The sequence below is a fragment of the Giraffa tippelskirchi genome, chromosome 6 (genome assembly GCF_054371585.1).
Source record: "Giraffa tippelskirchi isolate mGirTip1 chromosome 6, T2T-mGirTip1v1.2.pri, whole genome shotgun sequence".
Classification (NCBI taxonomy): Eukaryota; Metazoa; Chordata; class Mammalia; order Artiodactyla; family Giraffidae; genus Giraffa; species Giraffa tippelskirchi.
This window is the reverse complement of record NC_137280.1, coordinates 47,807,386-47,835,030: the sequence shown is the minus strand read 5'-3', so window position 1 is coordinate 47,835,030 and position 27,645 is coordinate 47,807,386. Positions and strand designations below refer to the sequence as shown.

General features: G+C 39.4%; 1 protein-coding gene, 1 long non-coding RNA gene and 1 pseudogene across 17 annotated transcripts in view; 2 read left to right on the top strand and 1 right to left on the bottom strand.

Moving 5' to 3' along the window:
• Window positions 1-27,645, bottom strand: part of PDE7A (phosphodiesterase 7A) — a 600,339-nt gene that overhangs the window by 61,366 nt on the left and 511,328 nt on the right. The window contains exon 1 of one of the 16 annotated variants that reach the window (XM_081503283.1): window positions 4,095-4,320. The exons of the other annotated variants lie outside the window; for them this stretch is intronic. Coding sequence (XP_081359409.1) covers window positions 4,095-4,154 — 60 coding nt within the window. The 5' untranslated portion in view covers window positions 4,155-4,320. Of the gene's footprint in view, window positions 1-4,094; window positions 4,321-27,645 lie in introns of those variants that run through there. 16 annotated transcript variants of the gene reach the window in all.
• On the top strand, window positions 111-4,217 carry LOC145510987 (uncharacterized). Its single transcript, XR_014057355.1, has 2 exons — window positions 111-355; window positions 1,991-4,217. It is a non-coding gene; the product is annotated as an uncharacterized LOC145510987 (long non-coding RNA).
• LOC145509311 (large ribosomal subunit protein eL39-like) lies at window positions 8,432-8,608 on the top strand (annotated as a pseudogene).

The following is a 27,645-nucleotide window of genomic DNA, read 5'->3' as shown; positions in this document are numbered from 1 at the left end:
TGGTCAGTACCTATCAACCCACTCATATCCAATAAAACTTGAGTAAACAGCTTGTTAAAACAAATTGTAACCTGTTATCTTTAACAGTCCTCTTCAGGAAACCTGGTTGCCTTTGTTGTTTTTTTTTTTTTTTTTTTAAGTGTAGGGAAGGGTATTTACTAAAAGAGCCACTAATTAGAAAGGTAAAATCTCATCACTTTAAGGATTGAGAAAGACTAATACCAGCTGTTAAAACAGCGTAAGTGAAAAACTGACTTGTTTAGTGGCTAAGTCGTAGCCCACTCTTTTGTGTCCCCATGGACTGTAGGCCACCAGGTTCCTCTGTCTAGGGGATTTCCCAGGCAAGAATACTGGAGTGGGTTGCTATTTCCTTCTTCAGAAAAACTGGGTAATGAACATAATCTAGATTATAACTATGACATATTAAATTTATTTTAAGGTATTCACTTTAGACTTATTTATAGAGGCACCAGTTTAGATATTAAAATGGTAGAGTCTGTCTTAGTTAATCATTTTAAAAACTTGGCAAAAAGGGTAGAACTTAATTTTAAATATATTTTAACAAATTACTTAAGGATGTGCAAAGTATTCATTTAATTTCATTTATTACAAATTTAAGTAAGTCTTGTCCATAAATACTTAAATTCTACCCTAAGCCACAAGACATAACTCTTACGAAATAAATCTAAATGAGACAAAAGGAAATTTTTTTAAGAATAGACTTAAAAATGTGAACCAATGAATACATTCTGAGTGGTAATTTACTCATTTACTTGCCTCACAGACGAAGCTTAAAATGAGTATCAAATTTGTTTCACTAAGCAATCTAGGAACTCTTTTTGGAAAAATGCACTATAAATTATGAATTATAAAAATCTGATTTCCATGTTAAGTGTTATTTTAAAAAATAATTATAGGGACCTCCCTGGCCATCCAGTGGTTAAGACTCCCGGCTTTCACTGCGGCTTTCACTGCAGGAGGTATGGCTTTGATCTCTGGTCCCGGGAACTAAGACCCTACCCCACATGCCACACAGCACAGTCAAAATAAACAAATAAAAATAAATAATAAAAAAAAGACCTACATTTACTGAAGGCCCAATTAAAAAACTAATAATTACATGTGCTTTATACACCAAGACTGCAGCACAGGCTTAACATATACCTTAAAAGATTATCATTTTACAAGCCATAGTTGTAAAATTCTATTTTTATTAAAGATAGTAAAACAAATTGAACCAAAATCCCAAGTCATGCTGTCAGTCATAAAACACCATGAGCTATCATCCACATTCCCGCTCACCTCACCAGCGAATGGAAATAACTGCGACGCTCCTACTCGTGACTCTTCTAATTTAGCCATCCTGGGAACAGCTTGTAAAGCAAACTAGTATAGGTCAAAACACGGGTGCGGCTGAGCTAATCAGATACTGACAGCAGCAGCAGCACAAACAAGTTAAACAGTAAGGTTCCAAAGAATCTACAGCCACAAAAGCAGGAGTTCTGAGTGTCCGACTAAGACACTCACCTTGAATCATCATGAACTGCTCTTCCATAAAAGATCTGACTTACAAGGTAGATGATAAAGGGCATAAAAGTTGTTACTGATATTAGTTAGGATATAACTTTTAAAGACAGACATGTTGTGTTGTGTGCTTTTTTGGGGGGGGTGGGGGGTTGGGGGGTGGGGGGCAATGCTGTGAGGCTTGTGGGACTTAAGTTCCCTGACCAGGGATTGAACCCAGGGCCCCAGCAGTGACAGTGAGAAGTCCTAACACCACTGAACTTCCAGCGAATTCCCAACAATGATGTGTTTTAAACGGACTTCCCAGGTGGCTCAGTGGTAGAGAATTGGCCTGCCAACGCAGGAGACATGCATTCGATCCCTGAGTTGGGAAGCTCCCCTGGAGAAAGGAATGGCAACCCACTCCAGTATTCCTGCCTGGAGAATCCCATGGACAGAGGAGCCTGGTGGGCTACAGTTCATGAAGTTGCAAAGAGTTGGACACAACTGAGGGACTGAGCACAAGGACAAAAGATATTTTAAGTGCTATGGTATTTATCTTGTTCAAGTTTTCTACTAAAGTAACCTATTGTGCAAAAGCGTGTGTATTTCCCTTACGTGGTAAAGTAATGATACATTAATTCTTTGCTGTGCTCCTACTCTGTGTCAGTAAATGCTCCAGGTGGTTTCAGACAAAATCTCTCTTTACTGAACAAGACCTCTAGAGGTAGGTTTTATACGCTCCGTCATTATACGCTCTGTCACAGGGCCTAAACACAGTAGCACTGAATACATTTCTGGGTCACATTACAAAAAATGCTAACACAGTACAAAAGATGAAGAAGCCCAAAGTTCTGAAAGCTTTCTCTGATGCAGTAAAGTGAGCTTTTTCAGAGTGTTTTCATCTTACACCCGATGGGAAAAGCTGACTCATTAGAAAAGACCCTGATGATGGGAAAGATTGAGGTCAAGAGAAGCACCCAGGTGACAGAGGATGAGATGAGATGGTTAGATGGCATCACTGACTCAATGAACATGAATCTGAGCAAACTCTGGGGGCTAGTGAAGGACAGGGAAGCCTGGCATGCTGAAGTCCATGGGGTCACAAAGAGTTGGACACAACTTAGCGACCAAACAACAACAATTCATCTTACATATGCCAGAAAAGCGTTCCTGAGTGCCTATCCAAGTCCCGCATCCATCCATTGAACACTATCCTCCAGTTCTTCTTCGCTATATAATTTTTTAAAGTCACACATTGAAAATAACGGCAGTTTGTTGCTTAAAAACTTTAAAAAATTTTTGATTGTTACAACAAGGTAAAAAGTCTCTAAAAAAAAATCTACCATTCAACTAATCCATTATTAACTTGACCTTCATTCAGTGCTTGGCAAGCTAATCCTCTAAAAACAAGGAGTAAATTGGTGTCAGTGGGACAAAATTAATTAATTTACAAAAGACAAAGATTAAAAAAGTTCGAGCCTACTGTTTTTCTTTAAGAGATTTCTTCAGTCATGTTCAGTAAGAAAACAGGACTGCTTTAAGAAACATACAGCTATGCCTAAAACAGTATGCTTAAACGTGAAATCAGGGATTAAAACCTCGCTTGAAAAAGACGTTTAATTTTATAGAAGTTTTTGTGTTGCTTACTAGCAAATGGTATTGGTCTTATACATTTTAAATTTACATTCATACTGTTCAGTTTTCTTAACAAAGGAAGAAAAAAGCTGCATGGTGGGTTAAAGATACAATCATTTTTACACAAGTACAGACAAAATAATTTTAAATAGTATAATTTTAAGTATTCCTACTATAGACTCTCAATCAGATGCCAAATGACTAGCATTCTATCAAGCATTTCTTAAGCTTGGTCTCTGGAATCCATATTTAAGATCAACAGATACATAATACGAAATCTTACTTTTTTCACTATAACTAAGGCATATATTTCAGTAGCAACAAGACCTTAAGTGAGAACATGCTAGAAAGTGGTATTTAGTTTTTTTTAAAAGTTTACAATTGCTTAGAAATCCTCAGTAATTATACTTTGATTTTATAAGTAACATAAATTCGATATCTCCAGAAGAGAATGTTTAAAATATGTACACCAAAAGCCTAAACTGTTCAATAATTTCATAACCTTAGAAGCTGAACTTCTTTAAGCATAAAAACTTGATTTTTAATGGCAATGAAGACTTCAGTTTGTTTGTCAGCCCAGTGGCACTCTAGTTTTTGGATAACTTCATCTTGATCACCCTGGAACAGTAAACAGACATGACATTAACTAGTTGAAAAAAAACCAACAACAACAGACTGCTTTAAAGGTATGATCCTGAGCAAAGTTACTTCCATACCAAGAAATGATCCATAAAAAGCCCTTCAGGAGGAATAGGTGGGAGAAAAATGAAAATGACACACAGTAACATGACAATAACATGAAAGTGACAGCTGACAGGTAAAACCGCGGAGCTCTTGTCATCAGAGAAACAGAAATCGAAGCAAAAGGAGAAGGAACTCCACTAACTAGTCCGTTCCTACCAATGTATAAACTAAAGATTCATGTCACCATCCTAAAAATAAAGATGGCCTACCTTAGAGGCGATCCACTTGATAAGAACCAAGGCCAGACACCAGATCAGTGTAATTCCCATTGGGTCTAGGAAAAGCCCTGCCACATAACCTCCCTCCTCACCCCGCGAGCAAAGAGCAAGGGAGACTCTCAGACCTGACAATAACCAGCTGTCCGGAGGCAGAAGAGAGGGGAATGCCCGCCCTGAACCTCACACAGCTGCCTTCAAACAAGGGTCACATGACTCTGAGAACGCGCTGCCAGCGGGCCTTCCTACCGGCGTGTGGTTAATGCCACAGCCCAGGGCTGGGGTGGGAGAGTCAGTGACGTTGGGAAGAGGAGAGGAAAAACCTTCAACCTTCGTGACAGCCGACCTAACAGTCCCACACAACATAGGCAAACGAGGTCTCTGGCTGGCCCCAAGCTCGTCTACAACCTTAACACAGGCACTGCTTCAAATAACTTTCCCTCAAATGTCTGGCAGCACTAAAAAAGTGCTCATTTCTTCCACAAAGACCAGCTCCACAGGCAGAATGTCCCGGTGTTTAAAAACATTAACGCATTTTATTCTACCTTTTCAACTTTCAGTACTGAATGTGTTCAACTTTTTCTTTCCTTTGGAGCTAGGATTACTTTATGAAAGTTAGGGGCTTTCATAGACAATGTTGTGCTATGTAACACTGTAATTCACTTATTCTGGATTTATTGACAAAGGCCAGCCTATCTGTGTGTTTTCAAGCAATCATAAGTACATTACTTCCAAGCCCTAACTGCGATCTAGCGTCTATGATAATACTTGTGCTCCATGTCTCACTCTTCTCTCGGCTATGAGTGGGGGGCTTGGTGACAGCAAACTGGGCCTCTGTCCATCTTTGTGATCTCTCACAGCAGCCAGCATGAAAGGAAAAGCCTTTCATGAAACTTTCATGCAAGTATTTCTTAAGCAGCAATTAGGGACCAGGCCCTTGGTGAGATGCCAGGGGTATTCAAGTGGAAACAGACACTGGCTCCTGCCCTCCTGAAGCTTTCAGTTTAATCAGAATCTACATGAACCAAAGACTGTAAATAAGCACAATGCTGCAACTGAAACAAGTGCGATGGGACTGAGGCGGGAATTGCCAACGAAGCTTGGGTCTGACCTGGTTAGGAAGTGAGGAGCTTTTTCCCAGGGGCCCTGAAATATCCCCGAGCTGAACTGAAGGGGCAAGAATGAGAAGAGGATGGGAAGATGATCTGCGTGGACGTGACAATGCATGACAAAACCAAGCAGAAGATTTGGGAAGAAGAGTAAGATGAGGCTGGAATGCAGGTCATGGGATGGCCAGAGGGGAGTTCTTTTGTCTTCATCCTGAAAGCTAATGCCAACCTGCTGGACACTTCGGAGGTTTTGGTCACGTGCAGCTCGGTGGGATAAGGCTGGGTGGGCACTCAGGAGACCACAGCAGAGGGGATCACAGCTCTGGCTGGGGGCGGCGAAGGGGAGAGAGGTAGACAGGCTGGGAAACACTCAAGATGGTACTGCGTCAGAGACCGCAGTTCACAGCGAGACAAAGTCATCTGCCTGGTGATGGGACCTACATGATGGTTCTAAAATATCTGAAAATAGCCCCAATAGTTCTAATACCAATGCTGTTCTCATTATCCAATCCTCAGTACAAAGAGGGCATTAAAAAAAAAAAAAAAAAGTTAATTCTCGACCTGTTAAAACAAGGCATAAATTCAAATTACAGGTCCAAATAAAAAAAACGGCCATGTATTTCTCACTACACCTTATATATCTCTTCTTTCTTCTGAACTAACAAGCTGTGATGCTAATCCTTGCACACATGGAGACAACTTTTTTAGTCTGTCATGAAACTAGGTGTGACATGAGACTGTCAGGGTCTCAGGTTACTCTTGGGGCAGTAACGTTCCAGCCAGCAAATTCAAAGGATGCCCAGGACAAGGACAGAGCAGCTGAGTGGAGTCAGCCCCGTTCCCAGGAGAACTGCTGGGGGTCATCATTCATTCCCTGCTGGGCTGGCCTGGGCAGCATACACCGAATGAGCCTGCTACCGCCATGCTCAGCCCAGAAACACTTCTCATCCTCACAGTGCCCTGCCAATCAGCTGCTCAAAAAGCTGAGCTCTAAGAAGCAAACACGATACTGCTATTTTTGACACAGTACTTAAACATTTTGATGTATGTCTTACAGGTCAACGGTGAGGTCAACAATCTGCACTTGCGTCTTGTCTAAAAGGGAAGGATGGAACAAGGGTAGAGGAAGATCAGAATTGAGACACGGAGGGGAGAAAAAGAAAAGCAGTTCTAAAACTTCTCTCATTGAAAGGAACTTCCGTTGAGGTTATTCCACCACCCCCAAACTCTACTGGGTCTGGAGTCAAGAGCCTGGGTTTTCTTCCCAGCTGTGCTGCCAACAGTTGAGTGAACCTGGGTGAGTCACCACCTTACTTGCTTCCCTTCACAGGAGTTAAGCGATATCTGTGCAAGAAGACCTTGCTCAGAGCAGGCTCTCAAAAACACTTAGTCAAGTCCAAATTAAATCATTAGGGCCTAACCATGGTAATGACCTAACCTCTCCAGCTACACCCCAATTCTGGGCTTAACTGAAACCACATGTTCCAGGGGGGGAACATGTGTGGTGCCCGCCCAGCACCCAGAGACGCTTTTCTGAGTCCTGGGAGGGCCAGGGTAATTTTTCACACTAGTGAACAGGCTGGCTCCCTACAATGGTTCCCCAGCATCCCCTTCTTCAATTTCCACTACATATCTGACGCTAAGATACAGAGATAATCAAGACACAATCCTCCCAGGTCAGGAAATTTCCTATTTGAATAGAAATAGCAGGGACTTCCCTGGTGGTCCAGTGGTTAAGGCTCTGTGCCTCCGATGTAGGGGGTGCAGGCTTGATCCCTGGTCAGGAAACTAGCATCCCACGTCTTGCCACATGGTCAAAAAAAATTTCAATAGAAATAGCTACTGTGTTTATGCCTAAAATCATAGCTCCTTCGTTGCTGATGACACATGTACATCATTCAAATCTCACAAAAACCTCAGGCAATACAGTTTTTTCTTAGTATACTTACCTTTCTTTAATGGCATGAATCTAATGGCTTTAAAACTTTTTCTTATTTTGCGATAATACTTACTACTAATTTATCTTGACAAGTTATAAAGCTTCTCTTAATAATAAAGAAATTTCAATAAGATGAAATAGAAACAAAACTGTTACCAAATTGTATTAATACTCATCTATGATATTACTTATTAGAAAATTATCTTAAAAATTAATCTTTCCAAATATAATTTATTATCCCCTATAGAAATAGTTGCTTCTTTTACAATAATAACAAATATATTCTTTTATATTAACATTTCTCACCTGTCTCAAAGCCTTAGTGAAACATGACAGGATAACAAAAAAGGGTCACTTGACTAGACTAGAAAAATTTATGCACAGGATACAGTTAAGCTTTTGAAAACAGAATCTGATACTATAAGGGAAAAAAAAGTATAAAATCCTTTACCTTTCTGGGGCTTATAAAATATCTGAATAGTCAGGGTATTAAAAGCAAATCTCACTATTTTAGGAGCACAATCAATGGAAGGAAAAGGTACAACTTTGATCACTGTGTCTTAGAGAAGTAATCCAAGTACAAATTTTACCCCTGGGGCTCCTTGCCACTCACAGGACACCTGTCAATCTTGGCAATAGCCTTTAGCTATCCATACAGAGACTCAGCATGTCCTTCTCTTGACCAAATTAGGCTAACCTCATCTGCATTGACATCAGTGTCTATAATTTTGGAATCATGTTGACAGGAATAGTCTATCCCAGAGTTCTTTATACGAATGTAGTGTCTGTTGAAACCATAACCAAATTTATAGCAGAAAAAATGTGAATGCAATAGTCACAATTTCCAACTGTGCCCTTATCATTTTGAATTCCAGCCAATTTTAATAACAAATAATAAATCAGGGTGAGCTTTTTTTTTAAACTGATATTTCTTCTACTAAAAACCTCATATCAGAGCTGATTATTTTTCAAACATTATGAATTTCAAGATCTACGAAACTGATGAAAAATTAAGCCTTGATAAGTAACAAAAATTATTTTAAAACTATGGTGACATGGGACTTTTTTCAGTTAAGACCTTTGTTAGCGCTCTGAATTAAGCTTTCTATTATATATTTCTGTCATCTCAGTATTTAGTGGCAATGAACACATGATTAGTCCTAGTATGAAGGAAGTAATAAAAACACCCTGACAGTTTACAAACATTCAAGAAACTACTTCTTATGATATGAAAAGAACTGAGATTTGCTTATAGAACCATTGTTCATAATATTTTAAAAATTATGGGAATCCTGCTCCTCACCATATTTTCTCACAAGATTTCCAGGATCAACTGATTCCTGGCCAAAAAAAAAAAGCAGAATAGTCCTGTTCCCCAGTGGATTTGAACAAAAATTGGTACTAAAATCAGGTACAACTCCAAGAGAAGATGCTGGAGGAGAACCAAGTTGGGTCTATAGGAAGCCTCGCACAACAGGTGGCACACGTATGGAATCAGAGTCAAGGTCAACTGCATCTTACACTGAGAACATTGCTACTATCATAACAGCTGGATGTGTTTTATTGGGAAAATGTTTTTTCTCTTTGTGTCAGTGTTTCTGCACTAGTGCTTTGGCTCAGTAATAAATATGAGAACTTTTGTTGGAAAAAAAATTATGGAAAAGTAGAAATGGCCACAATTACCAGAAGGAAAAAAAAAAAAACAAAAAACAATGGTATGGATCCTACAACTGTCGAGTTTGGACTTAAGCTGCTAGTATAAAAGACCAGGAGCATATCACAGACATTGGCTACCTTAATTTCCCCAAGGCTGCACAGTCTCTGGATGCATCCATAAGAAGAAAGCAGAGCACTGTTAGGCTGACTCCTAGCTGACTGAGCAAACAACCAGAGTTCAAGTTCTGGATATGAAACTAATTGAAGAATTCCAGAGGCACCTAACAGAACTCGACATCTGACTCTTTTTTAAGGGCATGGTTTTTCCATACACGCTGTGAGTACATCACTCTCTCTTTTTTAAAATTCCATTTATCTGGCTACACTGGGTCTTAGGTACAGCAAGAGGGATCTTCAGTCTTCACTGCAGCATGTGGGATCCAGTTCCCTGAACAGGGATTGAACCTGGGCTCTATGCACTGGGATCTCGGGATCTCAGCCACTGAACCCCCAGGGAAGTCCCCTGACTTTGTTTTGTTATTTATTAGGAAGCAGATCGGACTAATGCATATCAAATCTGCATATAAAACAAACGGTAAACCACATTTAATTATAAAATAACCTGAAGAGAATGGAGTGTATGTTTTTATGTAAGATACACTACATGCATATACAACAGTGGAAACAGAGTTTAAAACAGTTTCCTTTAAAAAAAAAAAGTCAGAATATTTAAACTCTAATAGGAGGCAATAAGTAAAGGCAATCTTAGGAAGCACTGAGGGTCAGATATATGTTCAGTGGCTTTAGTAGTGTCCGACTCTTTGTGACCCTATGGACTGTAGCCTGCCAGGTTCCTCCATCCATGGGATTCTCCAGGCAAGAATACTGGAGTGGTATGCCATGCCCTCCTCTATGAGTCAGATATTAATCATATCCAAATCAAGGATGCTCCTCTCATCTCAATACAGGCCACATTTATAAGACTGAATTCCGTTCTGAGTACTACACTGGAAGATGCAGTCATACATTATATTTTTAAAAGCACATAAGGATATGACAAACTTAGTGTATTAAGAAGCAGAGACCTCACTTTACCGAGAAAGGTTTATACAGGAAAAGCTATGGTTTTTCCAGTAGCCATGTACGGATGCGAGAGTTGGACTATAAAGAAAGCTGAGTACTGAAGAAATGATGCTTTCAAACTGTGGTGCTGGAGAAGACTCTGGAGAGTCCCTTGGACAGCAAGGACATCAAACCAGTCAATCCTAAAGGCAATCAACCCTGAATATTCACTGAAGGACTGATGCTGAAGCTCTAATACTCTGGCCACTTGATGTGAAGAGCTGACTCACTAGGATAATATATAAGGAATAGTTGCATAAACTGAGATGCTTTAGGTAAAGAAATAAAAATAGGGTGTAAACTGCTATGAGATAAAATAAGCTAAGGAATTTAGCTTTAGTCTATGAAATCATAAAAGGTGGAAGTAGGCCCAATGGGCAGAAGTTTGTGGAAATATTGATTCAATATTATTTTCTAAGAACTTTCTACAGTCTCTAAGAACTTTCTGCAATCAGAATAATGGAAATTGAAAGAAGCTACCTCAAACTAGCCTCTGTCAAGGAGACTGCAGGCAAAAAGAACAAATGACTTTCAAGGTCTCTGCCAATTCTAAGATTCCACAATACTATGTGTGCTCAGTCGCTTCAGTTCAGTTCAGTCGCTCAGTCCTGTCCGACTCTTTGCAACCCCATGAATTGCAGCATGACAGGCTTCTCTGTCCATCACCAACTGCCAGAGTCTACTCAAACCCATGTCCATCGAGTCAGGGATGCCATCCAACCATCTCATCCTCTGTCGTCCCCTTCTCCTCCCGCCCCCAATCCTACTCAGCATTAAGGTCTTTTCCAATGAGTCAACTCTCCTCATGAGGTGGCCAAAGTGTTGGAGTTTCAGCTTCAACATCAGTCCTTCCAGTGAACACCCAGGATTGATCTCCTTTAGGATGGATTGACTGGATCTCCTTGCTGTCCAAGGGACTCTCAAGAGTCTTCTCCAACACCACAGTTCAAAAGCATCAATTCTTCGGCACTCAGCTTTCTTCACCGTCCAACTCTCACATCCATACATGGCCACTGGAAAAACCATAGCCTTGACTAGACAGACTTTTGTTGGCAAAGTAATGTCTCTGCTTTTAAATATGCTATCTAGGTTGGCCATAGCCCTCCTTCCAAGGAGTAAGCGTCTTTTAATTTCATGGCTGCAGTCACCATCAGCAGTGATTCTGGAGCCCAAAAAAATAAAAGTCTGACACTGTTTCCACTGTTTCCCCATCTATTTCCCATGAAGTGATGGGACTGGATGCCATGATCTTAGTTTTCTGAATGTTGAGCTTCAAGCCAACTTTTTCACTCTCCTCTTTCACTTTCATCAAGAGGCTCTTTAGTTCTTCTTCACTTTCTGCCATAAGGGTGGTGTCATCTGCATATCTGAGGTTATTGATATTTCTCCTGGCAATCTTGATTCCAGCTTGTGTTTCTTCCAGCCCAGCGTTTCTCATGATGTACTCTGCATATAAGTTAAATATACAGCCTTGACGTACTCCTTTTCCTATGTGGAACCAGTCTATTGTTCCATGTCCAGTTCTAACTGTTGCTTCCTGACCTGCATACAGGTTTCTCAAGAGACAGGTCAGATGGTCTGCTTCAGTTGTGTACAATTCTTTGCAATCCTATGGACTGTAGCCAGGCTTATCTTCCATGAGGATTCTCCAGGGAAAGATACTGGAGTGAGTTGCCATGTCCTTCTCCAGGGGATCTTCCCAACCCAGGGATAGAACCCTCATCTCTTATGTCTCCTGCACTGGCAGGTGGGTTCTTTACTGGTAGTGCCACCTGACTCAGTTTCATTTTCAAAGAAGCCTTTCTAAGAAAGCTACTGTTACTAAAGGCTCTTCAATGGGAACTGCATCCCTTACCACACTCCAGAGACCTAGCCATACTGACTGTCTCAAAGCTACAAGAACAATTAAGCGGTTACTGGTATTGATCTCAAAAGATAATTTTAAAATGAGAGCTATTTGCAGGTATGGAAAAAAAAAATTTCACCTCTAAAAACACTATCATGCTGCTGCTGCTAAGTCGCTTCAGTCGTGTCCGACTCTGTGCGACCCCATAGATGGCAGCCTACCAGGCTCCGCCGTCCCTAGGATTCTCCAGGCAAGAATACTGGAGTGGGTTGCCATTTCCTTCTCCAGTGCATGAAAGGGAAAAGTTAAAGTGAAGTCGCTCAGTCGTGTCCGACTCTTAGTGACCCCATGGACTATAGCCTACCAGGCTCCTCCGTCCATGGGATTTTCCAGGCAAGAGTACTGGAGTGGGGTGCCATTGCCTTCTCCGAAAAACACTATTATGAGTCGAGCACTATTTGTGGGTAAGTGTATATCAAAATATTTGTAACACAAATACTAAAGAAGAGGGCTTCCCTGGTGGCTCAGTGGTAAAGAATCTGCCTGTCAATGCAGGAGACACGGATTCGATCTCTGGCCTGGGAAGATCCCACATGCTGCGGAGCAACTAAGACTGTGTGTCACAACTACTGAGCCTGTGCTCTAGAGCCCGTGAGCCACAACTACGGAATCCCATGTGCCCCCGAGCCCATGCTCCACAACAAAAGAAGCCACTGCAAAGAGAAATCCGAGCACTGCAACTCGAGAATAGGCCCTGCTTTCCATAACTAGAGAATAGCCCCTGCAGCAATGAAGATGCAACACAGCCAAAAATAAATAAAACAAACAAAAAAAAACCTGTTCAAAATACTAAAAAGGAAAACTACTGATCTCTACAGAGACTGGTCAAAAATTTTAAAAGGAAACTTCTGAAGAAGGATGGCAGCTGTCAATAATTGTTCCCCTCTCCAAACCAATCGGAGTAGAGGCATAAAACATTTCTAAAGCATACTTGAGGCACACTGAATGGTACTACTTCATCTCCACATATAGTAGTGCAAAGGAGAGAACAGGACACAGACGAGATCTTGAGATTCCCACAGTGCTGGCCATGAAGGATACAACATAACTGGACACAGTCCTTGCCTTCAAGTGGATCAGAGTTTTGTGGGGACTACAAACGACCACAATGACAAATAACTACAATTACAAGCAAATGTAAGATGAGTATGGGTACCAAAAGGAGTACTTAAGCTATGAGTACCAAATATAACAGTTAATCCAGGATTTGGTAGTGGCTAGGAAGACCACTAGGGGAAAGTGGCATGTAATCTGACCTTTCAATGATTTCATGAGTGTCATAAAAGCGGCAGGGGAAAGAGCTCTAAGCACAGAGAAAGCAGTAGGTACAAATATCAGAGGTAAGCAAAATCATGGCCAACTAAGAAGATTAAACATGGTTCAATAAATGACAGGACAACCGACAGTGGACTAGCACTCCCATCAGGAACAATTAGAGAGCTGGGTTTTCTGTATGAAACACTGCTTTCAGATGTTGGGTAGCAAGAAGTACAGGACTTTGATCCCTGAGACAAGGGGGTAAAACAAGGTGAATCCTATAATCGCCCAGCTTTCTTGAAAGCAGTTACCAAACCCCAAAGCAGAGTAGGGTAACCATGCAGAGCAAGAAGCCTCACATAGTTGAGGACACAGAGACTGCAGTTCAGGGAGGGTCCAACACCTGGCTTTTGCAGAGCTGAGTACCGGACAGGAAGAACTGTGAAGATAACGGGCTCCAGAAGTCTGAAAGGGGGTCTCCTTGCGTCTGTGGCTGAATACCAAGCTACGCATGTGTAGGACGAGCTTCCATGGGGCTTGGAAAAGAACAGTTACCACGGAAAGAACAATTTGGAGGAGCTGGGAGACATTTCGGTCCCAATCAACCACAGTGAAGACCTCTCACAGGATACCTGGAGTGTCCCATAGAGACTCCAAAAAATGGCCTCGCATAGGAGAAGGGCAAACGCAAAAAGTTCTACTGGACAGCACTGTTCTGGAACCACACTAACAATGCTTAAAATATGCCGAAAAGGATCAGGCTGATCCACAAGTAACTAGACTGCTTACCAGATCAAAACCCAACACTCTTTTATAGATGATAAGTGAGATATTATAAATTAGCGGAATAAACAAGAAAATGTGATCCCAAACAGGGTGAGGGGCATCAATAAAAACAAACTCAGAAATGAATAAGACGATGGAATTAGTAGATAAGGACTTTAAAAACGTTACTGCGAATATATCCAATTATTTAAAAGAAAACACGTACATTATGAAAAAAAGAAATGGAAACTTAAAAAAAAAAAGGATCACCTATAGCTGAAAAACACAACACCTAAGTTAAAAATTCAGTTGGTCTTAACAGCAGAAGAAATGCTATAGAAGAGATCAACAAAAAAATACTTCAAAACGTTTTCCACATTTGATGACAACTATTAATCCAGATGTCAAAGAAGCTCAATGAATCCCAAATAGGAGAAACACAAGAAAACCACACCAAGACACATCATGATAAAATTACTAAGAAAAACAACTGATGCCCAAACCAGACAAAGACATTACAAAAGGAAATCATGGACCAAATAGCTCATAAACAAAGACACAAAGATCTGTAAGAAAATAATTGTAAATCAAATCCAATAATATATAGAAAGGAAATGCTTTATGATTAAATGGAGATTATCTCAGGACTCAAACTGGTTTATTGTTAAAAAAAAAAACAATAAATGTAATTCAACATATTAGAATAAAAAATCATATAATATTTCAACTGGTAACAAAATTCAACACTCATTTATGCTAAACACTCTTTACTATACTAGGACTAGAAAGACACTCTCTCATCTGACAAAGGACATCTATAAAAAACCTACATACAGCAACCTCATATTTAAAAATAAAAAAACTAAATGCTTTTGCCCTAAGATCATAAACAAGGCAAGGATGTCTGCTCTAAATCTTTAACAGGGTATTTAAAGTCAGAGCCCATGCATTAAGGCAAGAAAAAGAAACATGTGGCATCCAAACTGGAAAGGAAGAAGAAAAACTGTCTTTTATTTGCAGACAACATAATTATCTATATAGAAAATCCTTAAGACTCTACAAAAGAACTACTGAAATTCATAAAATATAGCAACATTACAGGACACAGATTTGATATGCAAAAGTCAATTGCATTTCTATATATTAGTAAAAATGACTGAAAAATGGACTTTTAAAAATAGCATTTCCAATAGCACCCACAAACATGAAATATCTGAAGACAAACTTTACAGAATATGGGCAAGATCTGTACAATGAAAATTATAAAACATTTTTGAGAGAAATTAAAGACCTAAATAAACGGAGAAATGGGTCATGTTGTTACAAGACTGAACTGTGTTTTCCCCAAGAGATCTGCCAAGGTCATAACCTGGTACCCATAAGTGTGACTTTACTTAGTTCCTTGCATATGTAATCAAGTTAAAATAACAGTATGCTGGGTTAGAGCAGGCTCTGTAGCCAATATAACTCATGTTCTCATAAGAAGAGAGAAATGTGGACGGACATACACACAAAAGGAGAAGATCATGTGCACAAAGGAGAAGAGCATGTGCGCAGGGAGGCAGAGATTATAGAGTACTGGATCTACAAGCCAAGAAATGTCGAGGATGGCCGGCAACCACCTGAAGCCAGAGGAGACAAGGAAGGATTCCTCTCCCAGAGCCTTCGGAGAGAGCAGGCCCCTGCTGACACCTTAATTTCTGACTACGAGAATAAATTTCTGTTCCTTTCAGTCATACAGTTCATAATACTTTGTCTTGGCAGTCCTAGGAAAGTAATATATATGTTTATGGAAGGCTTGACGTCGTTTCCAATTTTTCTCAAGTTAATCTATAAATCCAACACAACTGCAATTAAAATTCCAGCATGCTTTCTTTAAAAAAGAAATTCTAAAATATATATGGAAACACAAAAGATCTAGGATAGCCAAAATATCTTTGAAAAGAATAAAGAAGACTGGAGAACTTATACTACCTGATTTCAAGACTTATTTTAAAACTATAGTAAACCAGACAATGTGGCTTTTACATAAAGGCAGATGTAGAGCATCAGAACTGAATAGAGAATTCAGAAACAGACTCACTTGTGTGATCAATCAATATTCAACAAAGGTGCCAAAGTAATTCAAGGGCAAGTATAATCTTTTCAACAGATGGTACTGGAAAAACTACATAAACTTAAGAAAAAAATCCCAACATGACACAGATCTTTATATCTAAACACAAAGGCTACAACAAAATTTCTAGAAAAAGTATGAGAATATATTCAAGATTTGGAGTTAACTAAAGATTTCCAGATACAAAAATACTAGTTACAAAAATTTTAGTTATGCTTAATTATAATTAAAAACTTCCCTTCAAAGATAGTGTTAAGATACGAAAAAGCAAACCACTGACTCAAATATTTGCAATACAAAAATCTGACGAAGGATTTGATCCAGATTATACTATAAATGTACTAAAAACTCATCTTAATGAAAAATAATTCAATTTAAAACACAGGCTAATGACTTGAACAGACAAGTCACAATGGGAAGATATATAAATAGCTGATACACACATGAAAAGATGTTCAACATGTTTAATCACTGGAGAAATAAAAATCAAAACCATAAGATACCATTAAACACCCAACAAAAATGGCTAAAATTAAAAAGGCTGACAATATCTAGTGTTGGGATATGGAGCAATCAGAACTCTCTGTAAATGAAACATATGCCCCCAAAATGATCTGAACATGAACGTTCATAGCTTTATTCGTAATATAAGCATCCAAAGTAGACAGTAAATGTTCAGTTATAGATCACTGCAATAAAGCAAATGCCACAATAAAGCAAGCCAACCCGAAGTCTTTTGTTTCCAGTATATAAAAAAGTTATGTTTATTCACTGTGGTCTATTAAGTGTGTAATGGGCTTCCCTGGTGGCTCAGTGGTAAAGAATCTACCTGTCAATGCAGGAGACTCAGGTTCAATCCCTGGGTCAGGAAGACCCCCCTGGAGTAGGAAATGGCAACCCATTCCAGCATTTTTGCCTGGAAAAAATGGGGATCTTCCCAATCCAGAGATCGAACCCATGTCTCTTATGTCTCCTGCATTGGCAGGCAAGTTCTTTACCACTAGCACTACCTGGGAAGCACTATTTAGGAGTACGTGTATGCTTTAGGAGAGTGATGCATAAACCATATTTTGGAAAAAAAAAAAATACTTTGGTGCCAGGGGATGGAATTGATTAATACAGTGGAAGACCAGTCTTCAGGAGCTCTGCAAGAAGGCTGCGGCCTTAATCCAGAATAAGGTGATGGCCAAGATTAGGGATGGTCCATGGGAATGGAGAAAGGGGACAGGATTCAAGGGACTAATTTGCTGCGTTTCAGGAGAAGGCTCAGTGTCCCAGGGACAACTGAGTGGAAGTATCCATCTAGGAGTCTGGCTTGTGTTGAGCTAGAGAAGGGATCTGGGAATAATCACTCAAGACCATGTGGTGAGTCAGACAGAGAACAAATTTATGGCTGTCGGGAGTAAGGATGAGGGGAAGGAACAGTTAGGGAGTTGGGGACGGACATGTACACACTGCTATTATTTAAAATGGATAAACAACAAGGACCTACTACATAGCACATGGAACGCTGCTCGATGTTTTGTGGTAGCCTGGATGGGAGGGGAGTTTGGGGGAGAACGGATACATGTAGATGTATGGCTGAATCCCTTCGCTGTTCACCTGAAACTATCACAACGTTGTTAACTGGCTATACTCCAATGGAAAAGAAAAAGTTAGAATAATAATAATAGATATAATTGCATCCCCCAAAAGAAGACCATGTGGTGAGTAAGACTGAAAGTGAAAGTCGCTCAGTCGTGTCCAACTCTTTGCAACCCCATGGAATTCTCCAGGCCAGAATACTTGAGTGGGTAGCCAGTTCCTTCTGCAGGGATCTTCCCAACCCAAGTCTCCCACATTGCAGGCTGATTCTTTACCATCTGAGCCACAGTGAATCATCAGATTACTCAAGGAGAAAAGATAAGACAGTTAAAACCAAAATCTTTAGACTTACAAACAGGAAAGGCCTGTGAGGGCAAAAGACCAAAATTCGCAAATGGTTAACTATTCAAACGACCAGCAACACCCCCATGTAGTTTTTTTTTTCCTTTCATACATGAATACAAATCACACTCCCTCTTATACCTCTGTCATATTAAAGCCAGTAAGAAACAACTTTAAGTGTAATACGAAAAGCAAGTGACAAGAAGGCCATCACTCAACAAATCTCTAACTGCATCCCTGGCAGGGCTTATAGCTTCTTCCAGACCTGGGCTAGCGAAAGAACTTTTGGTTCAGACCCTTCCTCCAATCCAGGCTCTCTTAGTTCCTTTATAAAATGAAAGCGAGAAACAGTAGACAATATTAAAAATTCTTCCATCCAGTCCTGTAACAGACACTGATTTGGAACAAGGAGCCAAGAATAAATAATAGCGAATTAAGACAAAACCTGTGTTCCAACTTTTATTATTTACTCAGTGGCAGTAATGAATCGGTTTAAGCCTCTGAGACCACTTCCATTTTCAAAAACAGACTGCTTTAGAGAGTGGACCCTATCACTGAACACAACGGAAAATGCTAGAAAATATCTACAGAAATAAATTCATGAGCTGGTAATAAAATAAAGAATATCTGGGCAAAAACTAAGTAAAGGCAGGAAGGCACAAAGAGTACTGAAGCTGGCTCTAGCATTTAGGTCAAAGTAAAGTGGGTGAACCTGAACTCTGGGTTTCTCACAACCTCCTGAGTACATGCAACAAGCATTTAGGTCAAAGTAAAGTGGGTGAACCTCAACTCTGGGTTTCTCGCAACCTTCTGAGTACACGGAACAACAACAACAAAAAGCCTAAAGCCCAGGTCTGCCCAGAGTAGAGAGCACCTCTGAGTAACCACTACTAATGAATACAATGAGCAGGAGTAATTACATTATATATATACCTATGGCTGATTCAGGTTAGGTTTGACAGAACACAACAAAATTCTGTAAAGCAATTATCCTTCAATTAAAAAAAAAAAAACAAAAAACAGCCTGAGTCAAATCACATCAAATCATGGTGCGATTTGACCAGCATCAACTGGAGAACACAATACAGACTTAACACAGGTTAGTGAAGACTGTCATCTTTTGCATTTGCTACCATTTTGATGAACTTAATTGCAAAGGCAGTTAAGACTAATTGATGCTACCTTAAGTAGCTGAAACTGGGACAATGTATTTTAAAAAAGCAGTTTGGTAATAAGGTTCAGAAAAATGAACTATTTTCTCTTAAATTAACATCATTTGTTTACATCTAATAAAATGAAGAGAACACAAAGGCTTCTGTACTTAGCATATGTAATTACAATGTTTTGGTTAAAAACAATAGACAAAGAATTAAAAAGGCAAAAGTAACTTTTAATTTATGGCAAAGTATGTGGTACTTCTTGTTCTGAAGAAATGCATTCATTATCAACATTCTACAAAGAAACAGAAAACTTAATTTATGCTATCTAAAATCAACAAAACTGTCTCACTAAAAGGAATTTTCTCCATAGAGACAAAAAGTAGAATAGAGGTTCCTAGCGGCTGGGAAAGACGGGACTAGCAATCACTGTTTAATGGGTACCCAGCTCCGTGTGACCAATGAGAAAGCTGGGCAAATGGAGACAGAGGTGATGTTTGCCCCACATTGGTGAATATACTCAACGTCACTGAATTGTACATCCAAAAATGGTTACAATAATAAGTTTTATCTTAGGTGTATTTTAGCACAATTTCAAAAATACATAGGCAAAAAAAAAAATATTTTCATCTAATTTCCCTCAAAGTTTGGATCCTCTTAAGTTTGAAATTCGTGCCACATGTATCTTCTTAAAGCTGGACCAGGAGAGCAGAGACTTTGGATCATGTGATCATGGGTTCAAACCTTATTGTCCAGTTTTGCTACAAGACACATTCTAAAAACCTGTTTCTATTCTTCCATTTGGTGATGCACTGTACCACACTGATTGATTTGAAGATACTGAAAAATCCTTGCATCCCTGGGATAAATCCTATTTGATCACAGTATGTGATCCTTTTAATACGTTGCTGGATTCGGTTTGCTAGTATTAATATTTTGAGGATTTTTGCATGTATGTTCAGTGATGTAGCTTGCAATTTTCTTTTTTTGTGATATCTTTGTCTGGATTTCGTTATCAGGGTGATGGTGGCCCCAGAGAATCAGTGTGGATATATTCTTTCCTCTCCAACTTCTGGGATGAATTTCAGAAAGGTAGGCATTAACTCTGTCTCTAAAGGCTTGACAGAATTCACCTGTGAAGCCATCTGGTCCTGGACTTTTGTTTGTTGGAAGATTTTTAATCATGATTTCAATCTCACTACTTGTGACTGGTCTATTCATATTTTCTATTTGTTCCTGGTTCAGTCTTGGAAGGCTGTACCTAAGAATTTGCCTATTTCTTCTAGACTGTCCATTTTATTGTCATAGAGTTGCTTGCAGTCATCTCTTACGATCCTTTGTATTTGTGTTGTCTGCTGTAATTTCTCCTTTTTCATTTCCAATTTTATTGATTGGAGTCCTGTCCTTTTTTTTCTTGATGAGTCTGGCTAAAGGTTTATCAGTTTATCTTCTCAAAGAATCAGCTTTTAGTTTCATTATCTTTGCTATTATTTTGTCTCTCTTTCTTTTTTAAAGCCATTCCATGCAGCATATAGGACATCAGATTCCTGACCCTCTGCATAGGAAACACAGACTGTTAGCCACTAGACTGCCAGGAAATTCCCTGTGCTCTCATCTTTACCATTTCTTTCCTTCTTCTAACTGTGGCTAAAAGGCACATGGAAAGATACTCAACATCACACTATTACAGAAATGCGAATCAAAGCTACAGTAAGGTATCACCTCACACCACTGAGAATGGCTATCATCAAAAAATCTGCAAACAATAAATGCTGGACAGGGTGCGGAGAAAAGGAACTCCTACACTATTGCTGGGAATGTAAAATGGTACATCCACTAAGAAGAAGAGTATGGAGGTTATTGAAAAAACTAAAAATAGGGCTACCATATATATGATCCAGCAATCCCACACCTGGGCATATACCTGAAGAAAACAATAAGAGGGCGAGGGCAGGATGATATGGGAGAATGGCATGGAAGCATGTAAATTATCATATGTGAAACGAATCACCAGTCCAGGTTCAATGCATGATACAGGGTGCCCAGGGCTGGTGCGCTGGGATGACCTGGAGGGATGGGATAGGGAGGGAGGTGGAAGGGGGGTTCTGGAAGGGGAAAACATGTACACCCATGGTGGATTCATGTCAATGTATGGCAAAACAAATAAAAAAAAAAAAACCAAAAAGACATATGCACCCCAATGTTCACTGCAGCTCTGTTTAAATGAATTTAATCACAGGGGTATCTACTTATATTGGAAAAACAATTTAATAGCTAAGTCGTGATGCTTTTGTGGTGCCATGGACTGTGTAGCCCACTCCTCTGTGGAGTGGGTTGCCATTTCCTCCTGCAGGGGATCTTCCTGATCCCGAGATGGAACCCGTGTCTCCTGCATTGGCAGGTGGATTCTTTACCACTGAGCCACTGGGGAAGCCCATATCCCTCTCCAGCATTCTTGCCTGGGAAATCCCATGAACAGAGTCAGACACGACTTAGAGAGTAAACAAAAACAACAAATATATGAGTTTTTAAATTTGCTATTTCAAATACACGTGGGTTCAAGAACCCCTTGCCAAAATCCCACCTTCTCCTGGGATCTGCCACAATCGGTTGGGAACTATCTGTCAGAGGACCATGAGGTCAGGTGTGTGTGTATGCATGCCCATCCCCTCCCCCTCCCCCAAAGACACCCACTTCTAAAAGAGGTATGTCCCATTCAAGACACCGCCACATCACTAAAAAAAAAACCTGATAAAACTGAGGAGGTAAAGGTGATATGAGAAAAACTGATAAGAAAAACACATAGAATCAAGGTTAAAAGGGGGACACTCCAACGAGCACTAAGTATTTAACCCTCTCACCAAGGTGGATATACAGTACCTTATCATCCATCCTTCCCTACTCTGTAGGAGGATATTTTTTATTACCAAGAAGACATAGAAAACCAGTTAATATTTGTCTTTTATGGCACAAATTTAACCTCATTATCTCATTTTCACCCTATACTTGCTCCAAATAATCTGCTCACGTTTTCCTGATCAGAGCCTGGACATGGCCACAGCTACCCTGTACCCAACTCACTTCCTCCATCTAGAATACATTCCCTTCCACTTGGGAAAGTCACGTCAGTTTTAATACATCCAATGTCTGGTTGTGTAAACAGAAAAATAAAAGTCAGAGATTTTTGTCAGCCAAATGGCTTATTTCAAGATTTACTGAGGAAGCTTAAAAAAAATTTAAAAAGAAATAGCTAATTTAATACAGCTTAAAGATTTATTGCATGAACAATTAAGAGCCAGTTATATAAAAGTTCAGACAATCTGCAACTGATTAATAAGATGTATTTAGACAATTTCTTGTTTTGAACTTGGAATACTAGGTGGTACTATATAGTTGCACTGCTAATTTAAGACAATGTTTCAAGTACAACTGATATAAAAATTATGACTCCTGTTCACTGAAAAGTTTCTAAAGTGTTAAGCAGAAAACGATTTTCAAAATTTGACAAGTAAACGCTTAAGTGAAAGGCATTAGTATACTTCACAACTTATGTGATTCTTACATTACTTTCTGAGTGTAAATTAATACACGCTTTCTTGAAGGTAGTTTGGCAATGTTTTTTAGAAGGCTTTAAACCACACCTAACATTTTAACGAGTCATACCACTTCTACGAAATAATCTTTAAGGAAGCTACCATAATGGACTGATTGGTTAACTATTAAAGTGAAATATGGAATAGCCACAGTCATTAACAGTGAATGGTATACAATGTAAGTGTTCTATTTTCAAAAAGATTTAATTCCTGGATACTTTTAACTACTTGAAATTTGTAGTAAAAAATTGTTTTTACAATTTTACATATTCCATATGTAAATACGCACAGACAGAAAGTAGATGACTACTTGCAGGGGCTGGGGAGGGGAGTGAGGAGTGACTCTGGTTTCTTTTTTAGGTGATAAAAAGTGTTCAGAAATTAGTAGTGAAGGTGTGCGATATTCCACAATTTTGCAGATATATGAAAAAACACATTGCATATTTTAAAAGAGTGAATTTCATGGTATGTGAGTCATTTCTCAAAAAATACACATATTTGAACATTTAATATTTTTAACTCTTTGAGCACTCCCACCTCTGGCATCTCTATGTATCTGACTGTTTCATATATGTACTATTGATTAGCAAAGTCTCAATTAATCTTTTTTCTCATTTGCTCCTGTGCGTGGTTCCTCAGGTAAAACTGTGCTCTACCAAAGCAACTAAGCTCCACAAACAAATGCAAGGCAAAGTTCAGATGCAGATGCTCAGCATATATTGTCATTAAAATGAAGCAGTTTTATACTCACAGATGAATATGCAAGAACACACCAGGGTTGTATAATTTTTAATGCTTGGTGTGACTTTGGCATACTTTTCTGACTTTATGATCAACAAGATGGACGGAACTTCAGATATTATGACTGACATCTACACTGAAGCAAACATTTCCAAATATTTTTCCTTCAAACTTCCAGATCATTAATTTTAAAATAGTCTGAAACTGCAAGGGAAGCTTTAAATAAAATACCGCTAACATTTTTTTTAACAGCTTTCTTGAGCTACAGCTCACAAATCATGTAATTCCCCCATTTGAATATAGAATGCAATGGTTTTTACAATAGTATAGTGACAAATTTGTGCAACCATCACCAGTGTTGAGTATTTTCATCACCCCAAAGGAATCCCCGGATCTGTAAGCAGTTAGTCCCCATTCTCCCTCCCCCAGCCCATTGCAACCACCTATCTTTTTATCCTGATTGAAATACATTTCCTGAATATTTTACATAAATGGAATCATGCCCAATGTGTCTGGCTTATTTTCTGTCTCAGCATGTTTTCAAGATTCACCCAAGATGCATCACATATCAGAAATTTATCTTTCTTATTGTTGAATAATATTTGTCCATTATGGAAATTAGTCCTGAATATTCATTGGTAGGACTGACGCCAAAGCTGAAATTCCAATACTTTGGCCATCTGATGCGAAGAACTGACTCATGGTAAAGACCTTGATGCTGGGAAAGATTGAAGGTGGGAGGAGAAGGGGACGGCAGAGGGAATGAGATGGTTGGATGGCATCACCGACTCAATGGACATGAGTTTGAGTAAGCTCTGGGAGTCGGTGATGACAGCCTAGCATGCTGCAGTCCGTGGGGTCGCAAAGAGTCGGACACAACTGAGCAACTGGACTGAACTGATTATGGATATAACACTTTAGTCTATCAGCTGATGAACATTTGGGCTATTTTGGCTATCAATTTAATAATGCTGTTATAAACATTCATGTACAGATTTTTGTGTGGCCCTGTTTTCCCTTCTCTTAGGTATATACCTAGAAGTGAAACTGCCAGGTTGTAGCATAACTCTACACTTAAGAGTTTTGAGGAACTGCCAAACTGCTTTCCAAAGTGACTGCACCATTTCACATTCCCACTAGTACTGTATGAGGGTTCTGATTTCTCTACATCCTTGCTAAGACTTCCTATCTTGATTTTTTAAGTCATCTCCCACTGTGGTCTTGACTTCTATTCCCTGATGGAAAAGATGTTGGGCTATCTTCCATGTCCTTATTGGCCATTTGTAAATCTTCTTTGGAGAAATGACTATTCAGACCTTTGGTCCATTTTTTAATTGCATTGTCTTTTTATTGTTGAGTTGTATGAGGTCCTTTTATATCCTAGATATGACTTATTAGGTACGTGATTTGCAATTATTTTCTTCCATTATGTGGGTAGTCTTCACTTTCCTGAGAGTGTACTTCGAAATATAAAAGTTCTCAACTTTGATGAAATCCAATCTATCTATTTTTTTATTTTGTTGCTCATTTTTTTCACAGCAAAGAATCCTTTTCGAATCCAAGGTCATGAAGATTCACCCTATGTTTTCTTCTAATTTTGAAAGTTTCAGTTTCAAAGACTAGGTCTCTGATTCTAAGTTATTAGGATCAACTATCTTTGTGGGGTTCTGGTATCAGGGTAATACTGGCCTCATAGAATGAGCCGAGAAGAATACTATTAATATTTACAATTTTTCTCAATGAATGAAAACTTTTACTACACAATCAAAATAAAATAGAAAAATATATAACTGAAACTGATTGGAAGTATCATCCACAACCCTGTGTAGACAACACTGTTGACTGTATATTCAATAGCCACCCCACCTTCTTCCCTTCCTAAAGCAACATTTTGTTCAGGTGTGTAGACAGCCATGAGCATCAAAGGAGTGTGGGCAGCCTCAGAACCTGACAGTGGGCTCTGACTGGTCCACACCAAATCAGGATGGACCCATCTCTCTTGCCAGGGACCGAGTTAGAAATGGCCACGTGAAGCAGTCAGGTGTGATGCAAAGTTTGTGGTGGGAAGCTTCATGCGATGGGCTTCTTTGCACGTAACATGATACAAAACGGAAGACAGCCCCTTTCTTCCTCTGGAAGTTGTCCTGTCTGGATACTGAGAACTGTGCAGCCACAGCAGGGACACGACATCATACCAAAGAGAGTAAAACAGAAAGACAGAAAAAGCACCTGGGTCAGTAATGGTGATACTGAGATGATCAATCAACTAAACCTGGAGCCACTCTTGAGTCTTCTTGTTAAGGCTTTTGTTTGCAGAAACTGGAATTAGTTTTTGGCTACCTGCAACTAAGAACTAGCTGTATAATGAGTGGTGAGAGGGAGCCTGTGCACATCAGCTCCAGGCACCAAATTGTGCACTTGTTCCAACAATCTGTTTACTGACCTTACATTGACAGCGTCATATCAGCCATGGTAAAGGTAAGTACACTGGCAGAAACTGGCGAACAACACAACTCAGGGTCACTTTTCCCTCAGAGATCCAGTCATTTTAAGCCCTTCCCAACACACGTCTGGATACAACTCGATTTAAAATTTTTCTGTTCATCAACCTTTTTATTACCATGATAAAGCTATAAATGAGTCTTTACCAAGTTTATCAATAGAATACTGTACATATTTGGGTTTCTAATAAGACTCTTCAGAAAAAAATCTCAAGTATCTGAAATACTACCATCAAATATTCCAAATGAAAAATTACAGATAATATAAATTTTAAAAGATTACAAAACATTATGCACAGTAAAAGCCAGAAAGAAAGAATATATTTGGATAGATATCAGGATTGTTGAGTGAAGTGAAAGTCGCTCAGTCGTATCCGATTCTTTGCAATCCCATGGACCTATAGTCCATGGAATTCTCCAGGCCAGAATACTGGAATGGGTAGCCGTTCCCTTCTCCAGGGGATGTTCCCAAGCCAGGGATCGAACCCAGGTCTCGCGCATTGCAGGCGGATTCTTTACCAGCTGAGCTACAAGGGAAGCCCAAGAATACTGGAGTGGGTAGCCTATCTCTTCTCCAGCAGATCTTCCGGACCCAGGAATCAAACCGGGGTCTCTTGCATTGCAGGTATCTTCTTTACCAACTGAGCTATCAGGAAAGCTCAGCTCGACACCAATATGTTCATGCTGTCATCTCTGGGTGGTAGAATTACAGATCATTCTTATATTTTTGCCTGATTATTTTTCCCCTAAAATTTCCATTACGAACATGTATTACCCTAGTAATGACGAAAAATACAACTCATCAGTGTTTTTTGTTCATGAACATGAGAAGACACTATTTTTATTTCATTTGTGTCCAGGTAGAGCCTATATAATCCTCTGCAGGCAGGAACAGAGTTCCAGTTTTTAAACTGGGTGATTCTCTGCTACTATCTATAGCACAAAGCCATAACCCTGTTCTCTGACACTTCCTCAAGAAGACGCTGCAGGCAGAAACTGAATTATAATATGCATTGTAAGAAGAGAGGCTGAATTCACATAATTTTTTATTTGAAAATAAAATCTGAGCCAAAATCTCTATTTTGAAATATGCATGTGGTATGATCCATGAAATTGCATTAATTCTATTCTTAAAGATAATGAAGTAAAGGAGCACAGGTCAAGTGTCAAAAGATTTGGTTGCTAGAGGTCAACCTTATTAGCCCTAGGATCTCTGGCAAGCAGCAAACTCTTTGAACCTAAACCTTTGCACTTGTCAAGTGGGGCTAATACCTTCCCATTTCTTTTCACAGGTTGAGACAAAGTGGATGAAAGAACTATTAGGAGAAAGATGGTATTATATGTCACCACTTCATTACAGACACATTTTAAGTCTTGTAACAACTGCATTATGTTCCACTCTGATACAAAAGACAGCAGTTATAGCTAACAATGTATGATGCTAGTTTCCCTGGTAACAAGTTAACTTTCTCACTGCTTTAAAAAGCTTTGTATTAAAAAATCTCTTTTCTTTGCTGCCTTACTGTGTTTGACTTGCCTCAAAAAATATAAGAATGCTATCAATAGGGTACTGTTGCTGCTGCTGCTGCTAAGTTGCTGCAGTCGTGTCCGACTCTGTGCGACCCCATAGACGGCAGCCCACCAGGATCCGCTATACCTGGGGTTCTCCAGGCAAGAATACTGGAGTGGGTTGCCATTTCCTTCTCCAGTGCATGAATGGGAAAAGTGAAAGTGAAGTCGCTCAGTTGTGTCCGACT